Consider the following 22,460-nt stretch of genomic DNA (forward strand, 5'->3'; position numbering starts at 1 on the left):
GTCCATTCATTCACCAGCTGATGGACATTTGGGACGTTTCCAGGTTTCGGTGATTACCCAAAACAGCTGCTATAACGATTTCTTGTATAAACATGAGTTTGTGTTTCACTTAAGAATGGGATTGCTGCATTATATGGTCAGTGATGTTTAATTTTATATGAAACTACCCAGCTCTTTTCCACTAGCAGTGTGTGAGTATTCCAGTTCCTCCAAATCCCTACCAACACCTGGCATTGTTAGTTATTTGTATTTTATCCATTCTAAACAGTATTGTGTTCGTTTGCTAGGGCTGCCGTAACAACACACTGCAGACTGGGTGGATTAAACAACAGAAATTTATTTTATTACAGTTCTGGTGGCTAGAAGTCTGAGATCAAGGTGTCGACAGCACATTTGGTTTCTTTTGAGGTCTCTCCGTTGTTTGTAGGTGGCCATCTTCTCCCTGTGTCCTCACATAGACTTTTCTCTCTGCATGTCTGCATCCTAACCTTCTCTTCTTGTAAGAACACTAATCATATTGGATTAGAGTCCACCCCAAAGTGTTCACTTGGCTTAATCTCTTCTTTAAAGATCCTAGCTCCAAATGTCGTTACATTCTGAGGGATTAGGACTGCAACATATAAATTTGAGGGAATCGTAGTTCAGCCCATAACAGACAGGCAGTGGCATTGTCTTGTGGTTTTAATGTGTATTTCATGTTAATTATTCATCATCCATATATTCTCTTTGGTGAACCGTCTCTTCAAATCTTTTCCCCAATTTTTACGGGGTTTGTTCTTATTTAAAGTTTTTTAACAGCTTTATTGAACTACAGTTGACATACACTAAACTGCACGTATTTAAAGTATACAACTTGACAAGTTGTGACATGTATATAGACCCCTGAGACCATCAGCACAATCAGGAGGGTGAAGAAAATCATCTATCACTCAAAACTTTCTTCTACTCCTTTGCCATCCCTCCCACCCGCCCCTCATCTCTCCCTCCCCAAGCACCCAGTGATCAGCTGTTGCTATAGATGGATTTGCCTTTTCTAGAATTTTATATGAATGAAATTATCCCATATGCATTCTTTTTTATATGTCTTTTTTTCACCCCTCACAATAGCATTTGAGGCTCATTTATTCATGTGTTTGTTCCTTTTTATTGCTGAGCACTATTCATTCACCTTATGATGGACATTTTTTTTGTTGTTTCCAGGTTGGGATTACAAACAAAGCTGCTATAAACATTCACATACCTGTTTTTGTGTGGACACATATTTTCAACTTTCTTGGGCAAATACCTGAGTGGAATGTCTGGGTCACATGGTAAGTGCACTGTTTAACTTTTAAAGAAACTACCAAACTGTCTTCTGAAGTGGCTGCACTATTTTACATTCCTGCCCACAATGTAGGAGAGTTCCAGTTGCTCCACATCCTTGTCCGCACTTAGTATGGTCAGTCTCTTTAATCTTAGCCCTCCTAGTGGGTGTAAAGAGGTATCTTCCCACCCATTTCCCTGATGGCCAAGGATGTTGAGTATCTTTCATGTGCTCATTTCTATACCATCTGTATATTTTCCATAGCGAAGTGTTCATTCAAATCCTTTGCTCATTTTTATATTGGGCTGTTTGTTTCCTTATTATTGAGTTTTGAGAACTCTTTGTATATGCAGGGTACAATCCTTTTATCAGAGGTGTAATTTTTCAAAGGTTTTTTTCCCCTAGTCTGTGGTTTGACTTTCACTCTCTTAACAGGGTTTTTCACAGACTCTTGGCTGCAAATCCCAACCACCCCCATTCATCCACCCCCCTATCTTTGAAGAGTAGTGATAATCATCATCCTTTTTTTCCCAAGAAGCAAACGAGGCTTAGAGAAGGGAAGGACCCAATATCTGTCAGTGGCGGAATGAGACTTGAACCCAGGTCTGCTTTACCCAAGCCCCACAGACCTCGCCCAATACCTTCATCTCCCGCTGGTAATCAAGGGCTGTGGTGAGCATCTTTCTTCTGGAAACTCCATGTATCTCTAAGGACACAGACTCCTGCTAAGTCCCAAGGCCAAAAGAGCAAGAATGAACCAGTCAAGCCATCAGGGTTCCTTCACAAAGAATTTATTTGCTGACTCTTCGCGCTGAGCCTTGACGGACATGCAAGATGAGGAATTTGGGGGCCCTATAACCTCAGGATCCACCCAGTTCCCGGGCATCACCAGATCAAGGCACTTCCCACTAGCTGGGCAACCCCTGGGACCCTGCCAACCCCACGCCGATCTCGACCCATATGCAGGCTGATGCCCTGAGCGTGTCCTGAGCACCCATATGCAGAGAGCAACCCCAAGCAGGCCCTGTCTGGGCCCAAACCCCACCTGAAACTGGGCCGTGCCCAACTTACCCACCCACCCCTCTCAGATGTCTTGGTGACATAGGCTGAGATGAAGGTGGCCAGGAGGGGCTCTCAGCTCTCATTCCCCCTTGCTCTCCCTGAATCAAGTTCCCAGCCCACCCAACAGCAGAGGGTTTGGCACAGAGTAGGCATGTTTGTTGAATGACTGAGTGAGCAGCGATGAAGGATGCCAGCATGAAGGAGGTCTGGCGCTTCCAGGGTCCAGCAGTGAGTGCTCAGAGCCACTAGACAGAGCCAGATCTAAGAACCCCTGTCCAGCCCACTGCATTTCTTTGGTTTAGGGGCAACCTGAAGACAAGGATCAGAATAAGCCTTTCCCACCCTCCACGCTTTCAAGTCTGGCCTAGACATGTCTACTGAAGGCCTCCTTTGTGCCAGGGTAACTTTTGGGATTCTCCGATCCACAAATACAGAAGATCTAAAATGCAAAGCCATTTTTAAGCATGATGAACATGCATCAAGTCCTCCCCTCCTGACTGCTCTGTGCTTCTGAGCTTATAAAGCTGGTTCACATCCAGCCTCACATCAGCCCTTGCATACAGAGGGGGGAGGGGGCCGCTCTACAGATGGGGAACACAAGGCTCAGAGCAGGAGGCAACTTGCCCAGGGATGCCCAGGAGAAGTTGGCAAGAATAGACGTGAAAATCACAGCAGTTACCTCGCAGCAGATTCTTAGTAAATGTCCATCAAATGAATGAGCCCCAACATGGCTTAAAATTCTTTTGGAGTCAAGGTGTAATTTTAGAGAGGAAATAATAGAACCAAGAATGTAACTGCCAGGGTTTCTGGATGGAGCTGCTGCTGGGATTCGGTGGACTCCCCCCCAAAAGCTGTAACGCTATGGGTACCTGGAAAAAAGGGAGAGGGACCCTGAATTCCTACAAATGCCCTTCACCCCCAAATCTCACTTAACCCCCTCACATCAGCCCTGGAGGGTGGACTGATGGCCCCACTTTGTAGACGGGGAAAGTTGAGGCCTGGAGAGGGGAGAGCTGAGCCCAGGTCCTGGGTCCAGGTCCTCTCCTTGGTGCCCTGAAAGCCCCCTGGGCTGCCCCCTAATCTGCCTTCTTGGTCTTCTTCTTCCTGGAGCCCTCACTCAGCTCCTCCTTGGACTTGGTGGGTAGGGAGTGCGGAGAGCCAGGCCCACTGCCGCCCTGGGATCCACCATGGTTGTCAAGGTGATGGTTGCCACCCCAGTCCGACCCAAACAGCACAGGGCAGATGTAGCTTTCCAGAACATCAAAAGGGGAGCTGTGGGAGTGAGTGGCCGTCAGGAACACCTGAGTTGGGGTGACAGACAGGGAGACAGTGAGAGAGCCAGAGGGAGACAGAGGCAGAGGGAAAGCGGGGAGAAGTAGAGAGAAGGGTGGTCAGGTCAAGGGCAGAGTAGCCCTGACCCAGCCTTCTGGCTACATGCACCCCTAGGAAGGTGACCAACTATTCTGGGTTTTCCAGGATGCAAGACTTTTGGTGCTAATGGAGGGGGAAGGGTATAGCTCAGTGGTAGAGTGTGTGCTCAGCGTGGACAAGATCCTGGGTTCAACCCCAGTACCTCCATTAAAAAAAAATAATAAATTTGGGGGGATGGGTATAGCTCAGTGGTAGAACGTATACTTAGCATGCAGGAGGTCCTAGGCTCAATCTCCACTACCCTTATTAAAACTTAAAAAATAATAATAAATAAATAAACATAATCCTCCCCCCAAAAAAGCCCCAGACAGCTCCAGGCAAGTTGGTCACCTTGCCCCTAGGAGTCCCCCAACATACACCTGGGCTGAGAGAGGAGCCATGCTTGGCCTGGGGTCACTCACTCCCTTTCCCTATATGATGGCCTGTGGTCCCCTCCCAGGGAGCCAGCAGTGATGCTCCCCAGCTCCACAGGGAGGGAAGAGTGTATGGCCCCAGAAGACCTCTCCTGGATAGGGGTGACCCTATCTCAAAGCTTGAGGATCAAACCAGCACCATTCCTGGTCCAGCCAGCTGTCCAAGCCCGAGGCACAAAGCTCCAATACTCCAAACAGACTCCGCACACTCCTGCCCCCATCTTGGTCTCTGCCCCAAAGACCTTATTCTGCTCACCCCACCCCTAGCTGCTGGACACTGCTCTTCTCACACCCTCCTCCCCTGCACAGACCCGCCGGTAAGCTCCCCTACCCTACCCCTCGACCTTAAGGCTGTCCTTTCCCCAAGGCTCCCCATCCTCAGCCTGGGACATCAGGACAGGAAGGCTTACCTTACAGGACACCATGAACATGGTGAAGATGAAGATGAGGGTGGCTTTGGACACTGGGAGCCAGCGGGTCTGCTGGAGGGTGAAGAGGATGGCTCCGTACAGGCTGGCCTTGGTGGGGCTGGAAGGGGCAGCTATGGTTACTGGGAGGTGCTACACAGCTCAGGCCTTTGCACCTTTGGCTCAGATCCCCTTCTCTGCCCACCCCTGCAGGCTCCAGCTCCCATCCCAGCATCTTCGGAGTGTGAAGAGGAAAAATGTCCATGTGAAAGGTCTGGCCTTGGCCCTGCATCTGGAAGGTATCCACTAAGCCCTGGGAACGTCCTGCCTGATAGGAGTACTTTTGTTTACCTGGGGACTTTGGGTCACATCAGATCATCATAGTGTGATTTAGGGTGGGGTCTTGGGCCATGTGGTATCAGCTGAACCCCTAGAAAGACTGGAGACTGAGGTCAGCCCTGCATGCAGTCAGCTATATCTGTGTGACCAAGTCCCAGTGAGACCCTCGAACACCAGGGCTCGGGGGAGCCCTACTGGTTGGCAACCTTCAGCGCAGTCACACATGCTTGCCAGGAGAACAGGTGCTGTCCACACAAAGCCACTGGGACGGGGTGATTGGAAGCTTGCGCCCGGTCTCCCCTGAATGCCGCCCCATGCAATTTGCCAATTATAATCTGTATCCTTTCGTTGTAATAAACTATAACCCGAGTATAATGGCTTGGCTGAGTTCTGTGAGTCCTTCCAGCAAATCATTGAACCTGAGGGTGGTCCTGGGGACCCCTGAAAAGTGTACTCCCCTAGAAGATGGGATTACAACCCACCTTATTGTAGAGTGGAAGAGAATATAACTAGCCTGAACCTTTCAGGTCTTCTCTGACTTGGCAAAGGTGCTGGCCTCTGTCCAGAGGCTTCTTTGCCAGAAAACTCCTACTCACTCTTCAAAACCCAAATCAAGTATCTTATCATCCTGAAACTCTGCCTGCCCATGCCCCCTAGGCAGTGTCATGCTCCTCCTCTGGGGTCTCCCAGCCATGGCCTCTGGAAACTTCTGGAAGGAGAAGCAGGGGCTGAGGCTGCCAAGTTACCAGGAGTCTCCAACCTAGGGTCAGGCCCAGAGGGCGGGGAAGATGGGTACTCACAAGGACATGTGCAGAATCTCGTTGGTCTCTGGCTTCCAGACCCCTCGGAGCAGCTGCTCAAAGTTGGACATGAGGGCAACGCCAGAGCCTATGGGACAGGATACATCTGAACAAGTCTGCCACCCCCAGCTCCCTGTTCTCCTTGGCTGAATTCCCAAGGAAGCAGCATCTTTGCTTCTGGAGTCTTCTTCAGAGGGATACTGAGCCTGGGGTGTATGATGATCAGTTGCAGGTGGGGCAACAGAGGTTCAGAGAGGACACAGTCTTGCCAAGGGTCACATGGCACATTTGGAGCAAAACCAGCATGAAGTAATCAAGGTCATACCCCACCTACAAGGTATGTCTTGGACAAATTTGGGTTGTCGGCCCTTTTGCCCCCAAACCAGGACCCTGAGCTGTGCAAGAGGCTTCCAGGGGGCTCCCCACCCCTAGCCTCTCTCCTGTGAGGGTTCTGAACTTTCAACCTTTCTCAAGCTGCTTGCCCCCTGGAAGGCACATTGCACCCCTAGGGGGTTTGCTCTGTTGCACAGGCTTCCTGGAGAGAGACTAAGGAGAACCACATTAAGACTTCTGGTTAAATTTCTAGAAGAATCTTCTCATTTACCCCAAATATATTGGCTAAAAAGGCTTGGACACCCACTCCAGGAGCGTTGGCTGTGCTAACCAGAGTGCCTGGTATGTACCACTGCACTATGGGTTTGCATCTGGGGTGATTTTGCCCTAAATGTATCAGCTAATGAGGAGGCTGGACTACTGTAGGCATCCTGAGACTCCTTAGTCCAGAGCAATGGCTGTGCCAGCTGGGGTGCCTGATAAATACCACTGAGCAGGGGTTCTCAACTGGGGTGATTTTCCATCGTTCTCATCATGGCCCTGTTTACCTTTGACCCAGCCAGTGGCGATCATGACGAACCACCCGTGGTGGTAGTGGTGGTGCGCATGATGAATGCCCACGGCGATCTTGCGGACTCTCACTACCTCCTTCATGGCCACGAAGATGAGTTTCACCGGCAGGAAGCAGACGCACTTGTAAAAGAGGTCCAGGGGGCAGAAGAAAATCAAGTACCTTTGGAGGGAGAAGGCCAAGCATTAGGGGGAGGCAGACCCTCCTCTCTCACTCACTGGGCTCAGGACGGCTGGGCAGTGGAAAGCGGCGAGTTAGGGCCACTGTGGAGGCTGTGCTGGTGGGTCCTAGTTCCTTCCACCTCCCTCCTCCCATCTCCCAGGTAGCCAGGTTGCCTCGCCCGCCTGCTCTGCCTTCTACCCCTCACCCAGACCAGTGACACTTACCAGACAGCTGAAGCCAGCAGGATGCTGGAGTTGTTGCTGAAGTAGTCGATCAGGGGCTCCCCGAGAAGCAGATCAGCCAGGATGTAACTCCCGAAGCAGTGCAGCATGGCGCACAGCCAGGATGCCATGGGGTGGCGCCGGGATAGCTCAACGGCTCCTGAGGGGCATGGAGTGTCCTCCACCGTCACCGGGGTGTCAAGAGCATGCTTCACCTTCACGCCCTCTGCTCAGCCCATCCTAATTCAACTGCCTTCGCAGCTGCCCACCCAGTGCCTCGCAGTTCACCCATTTCAGAGGAAGAACCAAGGCTCAGAGAGGCTGCATACATGTCGGAGGTCACACAGAGAGAAGGCAGAACAAGTTGGGGCTCCTTCCTCTGAGCTCAGGGAGGTGGCAATGACTTAACACCAGCTCACATGTAGCAAGCATTCCCAGGTCTCAGACACCGGGTTTAGCATTTATAGGAAGGACCCATTAAATCCTCATTGATAACTACAGCCAAGTGATCATGCTTATTATCCGCACGAGGAGACAGACTTGGAGAGACAGGACAAGGTGCAAAGGGGACACTTTGATGCAGTTACTCCTGCTTGGGATGATGCCAAGATCTCTATAAACTTATCCCTACATTTTTGGTCTCTACTTTAAAAAGATTTTTTGTGTGTACTAAAATATACATAAAATGGGCTTTATCCATTTTTAAGCGCACAATTCAGTGGTATTAAGTACATTCACGTTGTTGGGCAACCATCCTCACCATCCATCTCCAGAGCTTTTTCACCTTGCAAAACTGAAACTCTGTCCCCATTAAACACTGACTCTCCATTCCCCTTTCATCCCAGCCCCTGACACCCACTGTTCTACTTCCGTATCTATGAAACTGACTCCTCTAGAGACCTCGTATGAGTGGAATCATACAGTATTTGCCCTTTTGTGTGTGGCTTGTTTCACCCAGCATAATGTCCTCAGGATTCATCCACATTGCAGCCTGTGTCAGAATCTCTTTCCTTTTTAAGGCTGAATAATATTCCATCACATGGATCTACCACCTTTCACATATCCATTCATCTATCAGTGGATACTTGGGTTGCACACACCTTTCAGCTACTGTGAATAGTACTGCTAAGAACATGAGAGTACAAATATCTGTATGAGTTCCTGCTTTCAATTCTTTCGGGTCTATTCCAGATGTGGAGCTGCTGGATGAAATGTTAATTCCATTTTAATTTTCTGAGAAAACTTCATACTGTTTTCCACAGCCACTGCACCGTTTCCCATTCCCACCAGCAGTGCGCAAGGGTTTCAACTTCTCCACATCCTTGGCGACACTGGTTGTTTTCTGTTTTTTGGTAATAGTTATCCTGATGGGTATGAGGTGGTCTTTTGTTGTGGTTTTGATTTGCATTTCCCTAAGGATTAGCGACATGGAATGCCTTTTCATGTGCTTATTGGTCAGTTCTGTATCTTCTTTGGAGAAATATCCATTCAAGCCCTTTGTGCATTAAAAACAAAACTGAGTTGCCCTTTTGTTGCTGAGTTGTTATCTTATGGAGAATATTCATTTGCTGGGAAAAGAACTTTCATTGGCCCCAGATAGGAAGGCACAGCAGAAGGAATTTGAAAGGTGAAACCGAAGATCTCCTGAGCCCTGTCTTGCTGGAGGAGTACCATCAGGGCAGAGGGAAGCCACAAGGTATTGGTACCAATGGGGCAGCGCAGGGCATGCCCATGTGTGTGGAAGGGTGCAGAGGGAGCAATAAGGAAAGCCAGATGAGGGAGTCCTTGACGGCAGAATTATACATACAGAGTGAGGAGGGAGAGAGGGCATTCTGTGCTGGCAGCATGGGAGGAACAAAGATACGAAAGCAAAAATGGCCAGTCACAAATGCTACTTCCTCCAGGAAGGCTTCCTTGCTCTGCTGAGCCAGTCACTCCCAATTCTGGGCTCCCACCACCCCATGGACACTACCCTACCTTTTAAAAATACACTTTTTGTTTTGTTTTGTTTTTTAGTGGTTATATTTTGGGTAGGAGGAGGTAATTAGTTTAATTAATTAATTAATTATTAATGGAGGTACTTGGGGGAGGTAACTAGGTTTTATTTATGTACTTATTTTTTAATGGAGGTACTGGGGATTGAACCCCTGGACCTCATGCATGCTAAGCAGGCACTCTCCCACTGAGCTATACCCTCCCCATCCCAAACTTTATTTTTGGTCTTGTTATTTTATTCCATTTTTCACATCAAATAACAAAAAGCAGATTAGTGGTTGCTTAGGGCTGGAGGGGATGGGGGAGATGGGAGGGTAATAGCTGAAGGATCAGGGTTTCTTTCGGAGGTGTTGGTTGCACAATTCTATGAAAATACTAAAATCCAGCGAATGGGATGCTTTAAATGGGTGAATTGGGTGGTATATGAATTATATCACCACAAAGCTGTTAAAAATAAAAGAATAACAAAGAAAATATGGAATTTAGTTTCTGCAACTGAGGATATACACTCCCAAATGATACTGAATTGAGTCTGATAAAGTCAAGGCAACAAAATACAAAAGAATGGCCTTGCTTAACAAGTGGAAATAGGGAGCCCATCAGTTAAGAAGATGGTGCAGGGGAGGGTGTAACTCAGTGGTAGAGTGTGTGCTTAGCATGCACAAGGTCTGGGGTTCAATCCCCAGTACCTCCACTAAAAAGCTAATTATTATTACTTTAAAAACACATAAATAAACCTAATTACTTCCCCCCCAAACAAACAAACAAAAAAGATGGTGCAGATCATTGCTCTCCAACTTGGCTGTACACCAGTGTTACCTGGGGACTTTACCAACTCCTGACACCTGCGCCCCACCCGGAGTGTCTCAGTTGGTAGGTCTGGGATGTGGCTGGGCTTGTGGATTTTTTAATAACACTTCTCAGTGATTCCTTTGTGCATCAAAGTTGAGCACCACAGAGATAGGGGACTGAACTGGCCAGTGTCCCGACACCCAGCAGCCCTGATAATCCAAGACCTTCCACCCACAGCTGACAGGATGGGCTCCCAAGAGCAATGTTTTTCAAACTGTGTTTCTGGGAACCATGAGGGTTTGCAGGAGCAAAGGAGGGACCAAGTTGGTATGTTCTGGGTCCTTCCCCCTGTTTCAACCAGAGCACAACTTCCTTTACTGCTTCCTCTCAGAGTTCAGCAGAAGACTTTGTTTGAAAAGGAGAATCTGGTATTCACATAGTCCTGTGTGCAAATGTTCATAGCAGCTTTATTTGTAAACAACCCAAATGACTTCAGTGGGTGAATGGATAAACAAACTGTGGTACATCTTTACCATGGAATACTACTTGGTAACAAAAAAGGAATTAACCAGGGCTACATGACACAACCTGGATGGATCTCAAGGGTGTTATGCTCAGTGAAGACAGCCAATCACAGAAGGTTATGTACTATATGATTCCACTTATATAACATTCTCCAAATGACAAAATCATGGTGATGAGTGTGGCAGGCAGGAGATCCATGGTCACCAGGGGTTGAGGTTCAAAGGAAGATCTAACCATCGAGGGGCCTCATCAGGAAGTTTCTTTGAGATGCTAGAACCATTTTATATCTTGATTGTGGTGGCAGTTACTCAAATCTACACAAGTGATAAGGTTTCAAAGGACTGTATTTAAAAAACAGTGCATGTAAAAACTGCTGAGTCAAGTCTTTAGTTAATGGTATTACACCGATAACAATTCCCTGGTTTTAACAATGAGCGACCATTATGTTAAGATGTTGTCATTGGGGGCAGCTGGGTGAAGGGGACTTGGGAATTCGTACCACTGTTGCAACATACGAGTCTTAAACTCTTTCAAGATAAAAAGTACTTTAAAATCCCAAATTAAAATACAGAAGGGGCCTAGTTCTTCAAAAATTACTTTACCAAAGAAACTAGAGGTACAGGATTCATGTCAATTAGTTAAATTCTACACTTTGTACTACCCACTTGAAGTTTTTAGAGTCTTTTTGAATAGTTGAGTTCTGTCTTTATGCTAATATCATCCCTCTACAGCCACACCCCTGAGTTGGAACCTGGGTGTCTCCTGGTGTGACAATTTATTTCATTATCTTGATTCCTCCTTCCCCCACTAATTTCATTTTCCAGGGAATGAATTTTGGATTAAGTTGTAAGACACAGCTACTTGGCTCTCATGGCCAGAGCTGGTACCAATGACTCTCTTTGAACAATTTATTTGAATCCAATGAAGATTCCATTCAGTGGGAACATGAGATGACAAGGTTACAATGTGTGATCTATTAATCAAAAGATGAATTAAAAGAAATCATCAGTTCAGATTTGTCGAGTTTTGGGGAAATTTTTCTCTTCATTTCTAGAGACTGGATGTCTTTTGTCTCAAAATTGTCAAAACTGAATGCTTGGCCTATTTATGCCAATGTGTGTACTATGTGTGAAGCTATTGACATAAACACGTATATATACTATTGATACACTCAGTAAGTTGATTTGATCTGAATCCTTGGGCAAGTACAGAGGCCTCATCAGTCTTACCTGCTGTTGGAGCCCCAGTGCGCACGGCGCTGCGCCTGCCACTTGGCAGTTGCTCTGTAAATAATTGTGAGTGAAAGCACTGCTGTCCTTGTGAAGCTTACATTCTAGCAAATGTGGACCGAACACTCCTAGGCATTGAGGTTGTGTCGGGGCACTTTGGGTTACATTGTAACCACAACCTCCCCTGCTCCATTTATTTATTGAGTTACTGTTGTATCCCAGGCAACTAGGTATCTTCACATCATCCTCAAGGCTTCAGCATCAGAGCCCAGGCTTTTAGCCACAGGTAAAATAGGGATCAATATCCCTACCTACAGTGAATCTCTACCCTGAATTCAGGTCGACCAGAGCCTCAGGACACAACCTCATGTGGCGTAGGGTCTTTGCAGATGTAATTAAGGTAAGGATCTTGAGATGAGATCAACCAACCTGGAGCATCTGGGTTATGTCCTGAATCCAATGAGAGTGTTTTTATAAGAGACAAAAATGGAGAAGGTGTTGAGTTGAATTCATAAGAGGATATGTTGAAGTCCTAACCCTTGGTACCTTATTTGGAAATAGGATCTTTGCCGATGTAACGAAATCAAGATGAGGTCATTAGGTGGGCCTTCATCCAACATCTTGTGCTCCTCATGAGAAGAGGAGATGAACCACAAGGAAGAAGGAGGCAGACTGTGGTCATCCAGCTATAAGCCAGGGAACTCCAAGGATGCTAGCCACCTCTAGAGCGAGGAAGAGGCATAGAAAGAGTCTTTCCTAGAACCATCAGAGAGCATGGCCCTGTTGACACATTGATTTTCGGTTTCCAGTTTCCAGAATTTCAAAGTTCTCTTTCTTTCTTTTTTTTTTTTTATTATTTTTGATGTATAGCTGATTTACAATGTTGTGTTAGTTTCAGGTTATAGCAGTGATTCAGATATATATATATATATTATATCCATATATCCTTTTTCAGATTCTTTCCAATTACAGGTTACTACAAGGTATTGAATATAGTTCCCTATGCTGTAACAGAAGGTCCTGTGAGAGAATACATTTCTGTTGTTTTAAGTCACTTAGTTTGTGGTTATTTGCTATGGAAACAAACATAGAACCTGACAGATGAGGCAACAGAGTCTCCCCAAGTTCAAGAGGCTTCTCCAAGATCACCCATGCATTCAGTGAATAATTTTCAGCTCCAACCATGTGCTGGGCCCTTGCTAGGCACCAGGGGTGAGCCATGAGCAAGAACTGGTTCTGGCATTACCTGTGCGGGGTTCATAGACTGGTGGGGAGCCAACATGGTTAAATAATCCCACAAATGAAGGTTAAACCTAAGGGAGAGGCACATGATACTTTGAAGGGTCTAATCAGGGAACAGTCCTAGCTGAGGAAGTCAGACTTCATTTAGGAAGTGGTGCTTAAGCTGAGATCTCAACAATGAGCAGGATTTCCTAGGAGGTGGGGGTGGAGGGAAGAAAATGAGCCAGGCAAAAGAAGAGAATGGGAAAAGGTGGGAGGGAGAGGAGAGAGGATACCTAAGAATCAAGGGGCATCAGTGCAAGATACCCTGGGTAGGTCAGCATGGGCTGAACATCCAGCAAAGCAAGTGATCCAGCCAGGGCCATGTGGACCACATACCTTTCATCACAGCATCCAAGTCTTTCTTGGGTCTGATGTGCAATGTTCTAAGCCCATGTTGGGGTAAGAAACAAGAAATCCACTCCCCTCTCCCAAGGGAGCTGCCTTCTTTTCAGATCACTCACCCTCACAGAGAAGTGGGGAAGGGAATACCTGCCCCTCCTCTGGAGAGAAAAAGCCCAAATTGCCCTTGTACACACACAGTTGGGAGGATCAATAGGCATACCAGCTTGGAGGCAATCTAGCAACTGAAGAAATGTGAAACTGTGGGTCACCAGTGCCCCAGCAATTCTGCTTCTCCTTATTTGTCCAAAGAAATCAGTGCGTGTGGGTGAAGAGACATGGGGAGGGGGGTGTCACTGCCACATTGTTACAACAGGAAAAAAGTAGAGTCTACTGTTTCTTGCTAAGGAGGTGGAGTCAGGCAAAATGGAATACCATGGAGTAGCTATTTAAACATGAACTAAATGTTACTCCTGGCTCCCCGTCCTCAGGGCTGCTGATGCTCGGGGCTGGATCATTCTTTGCTGCAGCGGGGGCTGTCCTGTGCACTGCAGGGTGTGGAGCAGCATCCCTGGACTTCATCCATTCGAGGCTTGTAGCCCAATGCCACCCTGACTGTGACAACCAAAAATGTTTCCAAATGTTGCCAAATATCCCCTGGGGACAAATTCCCTTCTGGTTGAGAACCTCTGCTCTAGATGTTTCAACACAGATAAATCCTAGAAGGTTACTGCGGAGTGAAAAGGTTAGGTTGCCAAATGATATATTTGTGTGTATTTTATGTATATATTTAAAACAACACAGAATGCTCTATGTAGTTCATAGATCTATATACAGTGGTGAAGGTATAAATACAAACATGGGAACAATACAGGCTGATTTTAGGACAGTGGTCACACCTAGGGAGGGAGGGAGGGGAAGGGACAAGGTTGGCTGTGTCTGTCACCATTTCTTTATTTTGTCTGGGGTTTTTTTTGGTGGGGGGTAATTATGTTTACTTATTTATTTTTAGAGGAGGTACTGGGGATTGAAGCCAGGACCTTGTGTATGCTAAGCATGTGCTCTACCACTTGAGCTATACCGTCCTCCCTCACTGTTTCTTTAAAAAAAAAAAAAAGATCTGAAGCAAATCTACGTTCATATCTGGTAAGTCTGTGTAAAGAGTACAGAGGTACCTGTGATAGTTATTAAGTATGTCTGAAATATTTAATCACCCAAACTAGAAAAACAAAATCAGCCTTAAAAAGTAACAAAGTCCTGATACATGGTGCAACATGGATGAACCTTGAAAACATGCTGAGTGAAAGATGCCAGACACAAAAGGTCATATACTGTATGATTCCACTGATAGGAAATGTCTAGAAAATAAACATGCATAGGGACATAAAGGAGATTAGTGGTTGCCAGGGACTGGGGAAGAGGGGAATGGGAGTGGCTGCCCATGGGGGCAGGGCCTCCTTTTGAAGTGATGAAAAGGTTCTTGAACTTTTACATTACATACAGGTGTAATCACATCATATGGCCTTTCGCATCTAGCTTCTTTCACGGAGCACGATATTTTCAAGGGTAAAATTCATTTTCAATACCGTATAGTAGCTCATCACAGGAATAGATCACAAGTTATTTATCCATTTTCTTGTATATTCTACATTTTCTAATCAGGAAATATGCCTAATAAAAGTTATCTCAGAGTAAGTCAGCAACTCACTCCACCTTCTCTTCACCATGTGTTCTTGGACAAACCATTTTTTCCTTTCTGCATTCCTTTCCTTCTGTCAAGTGGCATCCTAATCCCCCTTTGCCCAACTTCTGCCAGGGGCTGGAATCAAATTTTCTGTTCTCAATCTCACCCTAGAGTCACAAGCCCAAAGTGCATCTTCTCCACCCCCCTTGAGGTTATCCTAAGTCTCAGCATTCACCAGGTTCCTCCATTATGAAGCAGAATGCCCTCTTCTCTCCTCTGGGACATCTATTTAAAACGCTGCCAGCTGAGAGTTAATCCTTCGGAGCAGCTGGTGGGTCCTGCAGGGCCCGGGTCAGGTGAGGCACCCATGTTTTTGCAGAAATGGATACCTCTGCAACTAAAAATAACCCCCAGGGGTTGAATTCTATCCAGGGTCTTTCTTGGGCCCTCTGGGACCATATGGCCAGTGCGGGTGGGGCTGGGAGCCTGGGTTTTGCTGGAACAAAGTAGGCTCCTCACGATGGGTGAGGACTGGTAGAAAAGCCACACACTTGGGTTTTGGCTCTGCTGTTCACTCTGGTATGGCTTTGGTCAAAGGACTGCCCATCCCTCACCCCCTAGCCTCAGTTTCCTCTTCTGTCAAAAGGAGAATATGGGGGTGGAGAGGGTATAGCCCAGTGGTAGAGCATGTGTCTAGCATGCACCAGGTCCTGGGTTCAATCCCCAGTACCTCCATTTAAATTAATTAACTAACAAATAAATAAATAAATAAACCTAATTACCTCCCCCTAAGAATGAAAACTAAATAAATAAAATTTAAAATTTAAAAAAGAGGGACTGAGAGTACCCCCCTCCCCAGGTACTATTGATGACTCAGTACTGGGTGCATTATCATCACCAGGCTTTTTTTTTTAAGTTGAAGTATAGTTGATTTACAATATTGTGTTAGTTTCAGTGCACAGCGAAGTGATTCAGTTATACATACATATATATATATTCTTTTGCAGATTATTTTCCATTATAGATTATTAGATGATATTGAATATAGTTACCTGTGCTACACAGTAAATCCTTGCTGTTTATCTGTTTTGTATATAGTTGTGTGTGTCTGTTACTCCCAAACTCCAAATTTATCCCTCCCCCACTTCCCCTTTTGGTCACCACAATTTTGTTTTCTCTGTCTGTGAGCTTCTTATCATTATCAATGCCCTCCCAGCAACCCTAGGACAGGACGCATATCCCCATCACCACAGATGAGAAGACTGAGGCCGAGGGGGACAGCCTGCTCCGAGAATCCACAGCGAGGTGGTAGCCAAGAAACTGTCCCCCTGGCTCTTTCCCTTTGCTGTGCTGCTCCTGGGTTTCTCTTGCTGGGTCTCGGGGCAGCACCAGGAAGCAGGAGAATGTGGGTTTCAATTCCAGGTTTGCCACCAAAGCACTGCCCTCTTACTCACTGAGCTTTGGCTACTCGCCCTCTCTCTGGACCTCAGCTTACTCGTGTGTATAAGGGAGACGCCATTCAGAGTGACCAGCTGTCCTGGTTTGCCTGGGGCTGAGGGGTTTCTGGGACATGGGACTTTGGGTGCTTGTCTTGGACGAACCTGGGCGAGCTGGTCACCCAGTGCTATCTATCGTTCATTTCAAAGGGAGCCTGCAAGGATGAAAAGAAATTGCCTAGGGCTTAGTAATTATGTGAGAGTTATTTCTGGAACTGGACTAAAATGGAAAGAACCTGTGGGTGGAAATTTTAGTGGATGGACTTAGAAAAATCAGCTCTAGTTAAGGAGGGAGGAGGAAGCCCCACCCGGGACCCTAGTTCTAACCTGTGATGGGCTCTAAAACATCCCCTCTCTGGGGTCAGTGTGCTGCCTGTGGCTATCGGGTGAGCGCTAGAAGGCTCCCCAGGGCACTTTTAGCACTGTTACCATTCTGAGCTATTTAGTCTGAGGTCTAAACATGGGAGGTGTGTTAACAGAGTCTCTCAGCGACTCTAAGTCAAGTCATCCTCTCCTGAGCCTTTGGGCTCAGCTCTCTTCCTTAGTTCCCTCCCTATAAAATGGAGATGGCAACCCCTGCCTCGAAAGGTTGGAGGATGAGCAGCCCCCAACCCTCGAAAAGCTTACAGTTCAAACCAGAGATCAAGGAATGGTTCTCTTTGGCTCCCATACTAATTTAAAAAAGTGTTCAAACTGCAACCAAGATGTCCCTCAATGGGTGAATAAGAAAACTGTGGAACATCCATATCATGGAATATTACTCAGCACTAAAAAGAAATGAGCTATGAGGGAGGGTAACTCAGTGGCAGAGCACGTGCTTAGCATGCACAAGGTCCTGGGTTCAATCCCCAGTACCTGCATTTAAAAAATAAGTAAAAAAAAAAAAGTAATTAAGTAATTTTCAAAAACTATTTTTAAAAATGAGCTACCAAGCCATGAAAAGACACAGAGGAAGCCTTAAATGCATAATGCTAAGTGTGAGTAGCCAGTCTGAAAAGGCTACCTACTGTATGATTCTAACTCACTGACATTCTGGAAAAAGCAGAACTATGGAGAGAGTAAAAGGATGAGAGGTTGTCAGGAGTTTGGGGAGGGAATAGAGGGGCGAAATGAATAGGCAGAGCTTGGGGGATTTTTAAGTTAGTGAAACTCTTCTGTATGATATTATTATGATGGATACATATCATTATATGTTTGTCAAAATCCATAAAATGTACAACACAAAGGAACCCTTATGCAAACTACAGACTTTAGTTGACAATGATGTTTATAATACATGATAATAATGGTATTAGGACAATAATGACGTTGATAACAATGTTTGTTGATTGACTATAATAAATGTACCACTCTGGTGCAGAAAGTTGATGGTGAGGAAAGCTGTATTTGTGGAGGTGGGTAGTCAGAGTATATGGAAACTACGTTCAGCTTAATTTTGCTAATCTAAAACTGCTCTAAAAATTGTCCATTAATTTTTTAAAAAAGAAAAAACATGTTCAAGTAGCCAACATATATCATGGGAGCTGCAAGTCACATTTCTAGCTTCCCTTGAAATATTAGTTCTGTTGGTTCTAGCCCCAGCCAGGTGGGGATGTGCATGGCTGGATCCGACCTGGGGATGGTCTGCACCTGGCTGTCTTATTGCTTACCTGCCTGCTGTTGGAAGCATTAGTTTGAGACTTAGTCTAGATCAGCTTTTTTTTAAATTTAACTTTTTTTATTGAAGTGTAGTTTGATTTACAATTTTAGTTTCAGGTGTACAGCAAAGCAATTCAGTTATACATCTGCATACATGTGTTCTTTTTTTCATATTCTTTTCCACTATACGTTATATGAGAAGTTGAATATAGTTTCCTGTGCTATACACTAGGTCTTTGTTGTTTATCTATTTTATACATAGCAATGTGTATTTGTTAATCCCAAACTCCTAATTTATCCCTCCTCTAGATTAGCAATTCTTAACTGGCAATAACTGTGTCCTCCCAGGGACACCAGCAATTTCTGGGGACATTTTGGGTTGTCACAACTGGGGTGTGCTACTTGCATCTTGTGGGTCGAAGCCAGGGATGCTGGGAAACATCCTGAAATTCACAGAACAGCCCCCACAGCAGGGAATGACCAGGCTCTGTCACTCAGGTTGAGATTGGGAAACACTGGTGTGGAGAGCGGGTTCTCATCTGGGAAATTAAAAAAAAATATTGATGCCAGTACTCTACAATTCTGATTTGAATGGTGAAGGAGTGCTGCCTGGACAACGAGTCTGAAAAGCTCCCCCAGGTTGAATCTAATGTGTAGCCATATTTGAGAACCACTGGTCTGGAAGGCTCTTTGCATGGGTCAGGGCTTAAGGTAGCCAGGATTATCATTTAGCCATTAATTTACTTGCTTCTTCAATCACGCAACCAGCACCCAGTACTTCATCCTATCTTCTTGCAGAACTAGGGGTCCCAGAGGTAAGCCAGACCTGGCCCTCCCCGCCCTGTTAAGGATCTCCAGCCTCTTTCAGTCCAACATTTCTCAAATGGTAGTGTGCTTATGGGGATCTCGTTCAAAGGTAGGTTCTGTTTCAGCAGGTCTGGGTGGGGGCTTTCTTAACCTGCTCCCAGGGGTCACAGATGCTGTTCACTTGAGGACCACACTCTAGGCTTCATCCTCATTCAGGATTCTCACAAAAGTCTGACCCAGAAGATGCATGCATCTTAGGAAACTCATTGCCCCACGCCTTATAAATAATTCTAACTACCTCTTGAAAGTGCCTGAGACCTGACCACTGACAAAGTTCTCAACAGATCTTCCCAATAGCCAGGAAAGGGAGGCCAGGATTATTTTTACCAATGAGCCCATTTCACAGGTCAGCAAACTGAAGCTCATGTAAGCCAAGCAACCAGCTTGGTTGTTTCCTCACTGCTAGAGGCAGAACTGACTCCCAATTTGAAGATCATTCCTTAAAGCCAGCTTGGCTCTCAGGTTCACAAAATTCTTAATTTCTGAACAAGGGGCCCTGCATATTCCATAGCCGGTTCTGCAGTCAGCACATGGATTCTGAGAAGAAATCTTTAGGAACACCACACTGGGGGGCCAACAAAAAAGTCCTATATATATATATACACACATACACACACACACACACACACATATACATACATATATACATGTACATTATATATATATATATTTTACAGTTTTCATGTAGAAAAGAAAATGGAAAGTCCAGATCAATTTTTAGAAATAAAACAATCGATACAGCAATAAATTTTATTATTTTGATAGAAGATACACATGAATAGGGTACCTCCAAATTTTAAGTGAATGGTATTTTTTTCTAAGGGGAGGCAAGTACCCCAGAGCAATCATAGCGATTCTTGGGGTCAAGCAGATCTGGGTTCAGATCCCAAGGCTGCCATTTACCAGGCTTATTGCACATGTAAAGTAGCTTAGCCTCTACTTCCTATTTCCCCAGTTATGAGAGGAGGGAGTTGAACTGGCCAGGGGGTTCTCAACCTTGACAGCACACAGCATCACTGGGAGACAGAAGCTTGAAATATAAGCACGCCTGGGCCCTATCTCAGATATTCTGGTCTGGACTAGAGATGAGGCAGAGGTTTAAGAGCCCCCAGGAGCCTCTAATGTCCAGCTGGGGTTCAGAATCACTGAACGCTCTCAACCTTCAGGCTCCGCACTTCAAGTTCAGATGATTTACTCTGTGACTCCAGCAGGAATGTCCCAACCCCTTCTTCGTGTTCCCAGCCCAGAGACCTCTTTCCTTCCAGACACTTGTGTCCTACAGCCCTACGGGGCTCCTGCCCTCCACAATGTTAGATTTCCCAATGTGTGCTAGGTTCTGTACCTGCCCAGAGGACAAGCCTGATCCCCCAGGAATTCGTCTGCAGACAGGAAATACAGCCCCCTGTTCAGGCTAAGACAATACAAAGCTTATTTTGCTTTGCAAAGTAACTGCTTTCCAGAAGAGCTTTTAAAGAAACAGACTCTGGCATGTGAACGAGCTAAAATAAAACAGAACAAAAACACTTGGCAGGCAGAGTAGGATCGTATTTGCATAAGGCTGTGCATTTACATCCATAACTACAGGGGTATAATGCAGAGAGGTGAGGTATGGAAGGGTGGCCATGACATTAAGTGTAATTATCTTTGTTTTCCTTTGGGCAGTTAGCTTTATTTTTTAAAAAATATATACATGAGCACCTATTTTCATCATCTTAAAAAAAGCTATTTCCACTGAGAAGAGAATATAGGGGTAATTTACATCTAAGTGGGAGAAAGGGTCACAAAGTTTCAGGTGATTGGTGTTTTTTCTAAAGCTAAATTCTAAATCCTATTGTCTGTTTAGTTTGCTGGTGTGCTAGAATGATTCAAATAGGAGGAGATGAACAAGAAACACTCCCTGAACCTTGTATAAAAATAGAATACATTCTAAGGAGGCCATTTAACATCATTTAAAAAAAATGATTTAAAAAAAAAATTCAAGAAGCTGGGTCTTCCCTGTAGCCATTCTCCAGGAGGGTCTGGAGCTGGTGGGAGGAGGCTGACCCCAAATCACCCCGTCCTAGGGCCGGTACTGCTCAGTAAGTGGAAAGGATCCGGGCCAGAGCTGGAAGAACTCCCGCCGGGCTCGGAGACCCAGCACAGCCTCGGCCCAGGGGAAGGGAGAGGAGCTTGACCCGCAGCCACAGCGGGGAGGGGGCACCGGTGTCACTTTCTCTGAACCTGATCACAGCCCCCAGCACGGCCGGCCCTTATATAGACACTCAGCTGCCGCTCCGGCTTCCCGCGCCAAGGGCAAGGAGGGAGGTCACGGCTCCAGGCGGCCAGGACATCCGGTCCGGCCGGCAGCGCCGACCCCGGTCTGCGCCCTCACCACGACCTACGCCCCTTGCCTAAGTTCATGAGACCCTACCCTGCGAGGATCCCTGACCTTCTCTCCCTGCTTCCTCCCCAGCACCTGCTCCCTCTCCTCTGAACAATCATGTTCCTTTCCTTCCCTCCAGGTTACATCTGCTTCCCCTTCCCCAGCCCCACAATCTCAGGGGCTTTTCGCTCTCCTTGCCCTCCCTCCCGTCTCTCCTGTCTGCCAGCCCCCGTGTGGGAGAACCCTATGATGACAGCACCTGGCAGGTCACCCGAACTGGTCCCTGGGGCTGTCCCCCCACGATCCAGGCCTTTCCCCTCCTCCAGATCCCTAGGTTTACCCCTGACCCTTGCCCCGCAATGCTAGCCCCCTCCAGCCCCCGGCCTTGACTCACCTGGCTCATACTTGAGGTAGATAATGGAGACGATGAAGTAGCTAAGGTCGAAGACAGGAAAGAGGGGAACCCGAGAGAAGCTGAGGGCAAGCTCGCCCAGGCTCAGCGCCGAGAGCAGCTCCATGGCTCCCGACGGGTCCCACCCCAGCCCCCGGCCGGGTGCGTCCCGTCGCCCGAGGCCCGGCGACTGCGCCCCCGCCGCTGGACCCGCCCCCGCCCTCCAGGCGCCGCCCCCAACCCTGCCCCTGCGGGAGAGGAGGGGCGACCGCAGGCTTCGGGGCGGGTCTGGAGACTGTCCTGTCCCATGGAGCGAAGACGGTCGAGTGTCCCATACTCTGTCCCTCGGGCCATCACGACCCCATTCAGCCCGGTGAAGCGGGGTACGGGGTCCCTGTAGAGTGTGAGCTGGACAGGATATCTGTCCTTGGAGTGGAGCGGGATCCGTTCCGCACCTAGCCCACCCAGGCCGGATGGATCATTCGGGACCCCGTCCTCGTAGGGCTAAATTAGGACCCACGTCCTCTGTAGAGCCCTTGGATCGGGACCTCCATGTCCTTGGGGCCCAATCTGTGTGAATCCCAGATTCCCGTGCCCCATAGGCTCCGTTCCCCAGGACCTCGGTCCTTTATGGAGCTGTCATGATCCAAGCCCTCTGTAAGTCATGACTTCTGTCCCCTGCACAGAACCCCATCCTCCAAGGGAACCTCTTAGTCGGGGATCGCGCCTCCCGTGGGGCCCAGGAGCAGGCCCTTTTGGAGTTCCATCAGTCGGAGCGTCCATGCCCGGGAAAGCCCACTGCGTCAGGACCCACTC

The 22,460-nt window shown here is 46.9% G+C and overlaps 1 protein-coding gene across 2 annotated transcripts; it reads right to left on the bottom strand.

Moving 5' to 3' along the window:
* Positions 1–2,078: 2,078 nt before the first annotated feature.
* TMEM38A (transmembrane protein 38A) lies at positions 2,079–21,841 on the bottom strand. 2 transcript variants are annotated; one of them, XM_031689459.2, is made up of 6 exons: positions 21,648–21,841; positions 7,046–7,202; positions 6,637–6,821; positions 5,756–5,843; positions 4,620–4,737; positions 2,079–3,666 (listed from the first exon to the last, which is right to left on the bottom strand). In XM_031689459.2, the coding sequence occupies exons 1-6, from the start codon at positions 21,769–21,771 to the stop codon at positions 3,442–3,444; spliced, it is 897 nt and encodes a 298-aa protein (XP_031545319.1). In that variant the 5' UTR covers positions 21,772–21,841; the 3' UTR covers positions 2,079–3,441. The 2 variants fall into 2 exon arrangements, with proteins under 2 accessions (XP_031545319.1, XP_072803541.1); XM_072947440.1 differs by lacking the exon at positions 21,648–21,841 and adding an exon at positions 13,204–13,348.
* Positions 21,842–22,460: the final 619 nt, after the last annotated feature.

Source organism: Vicugna pacos, chromosome 22 (assembly GCF_048564905.1).
Source record: "Vicugna pacos chromosome 22, VicPac4, whole genome shotgun sequence".
Taxonomy (NCBI): Eukaryota; Metazoa; Chordata; class Mammalia; order Artiodactyla; family Camelidae; genus Vicugna; species Vicugna pacos.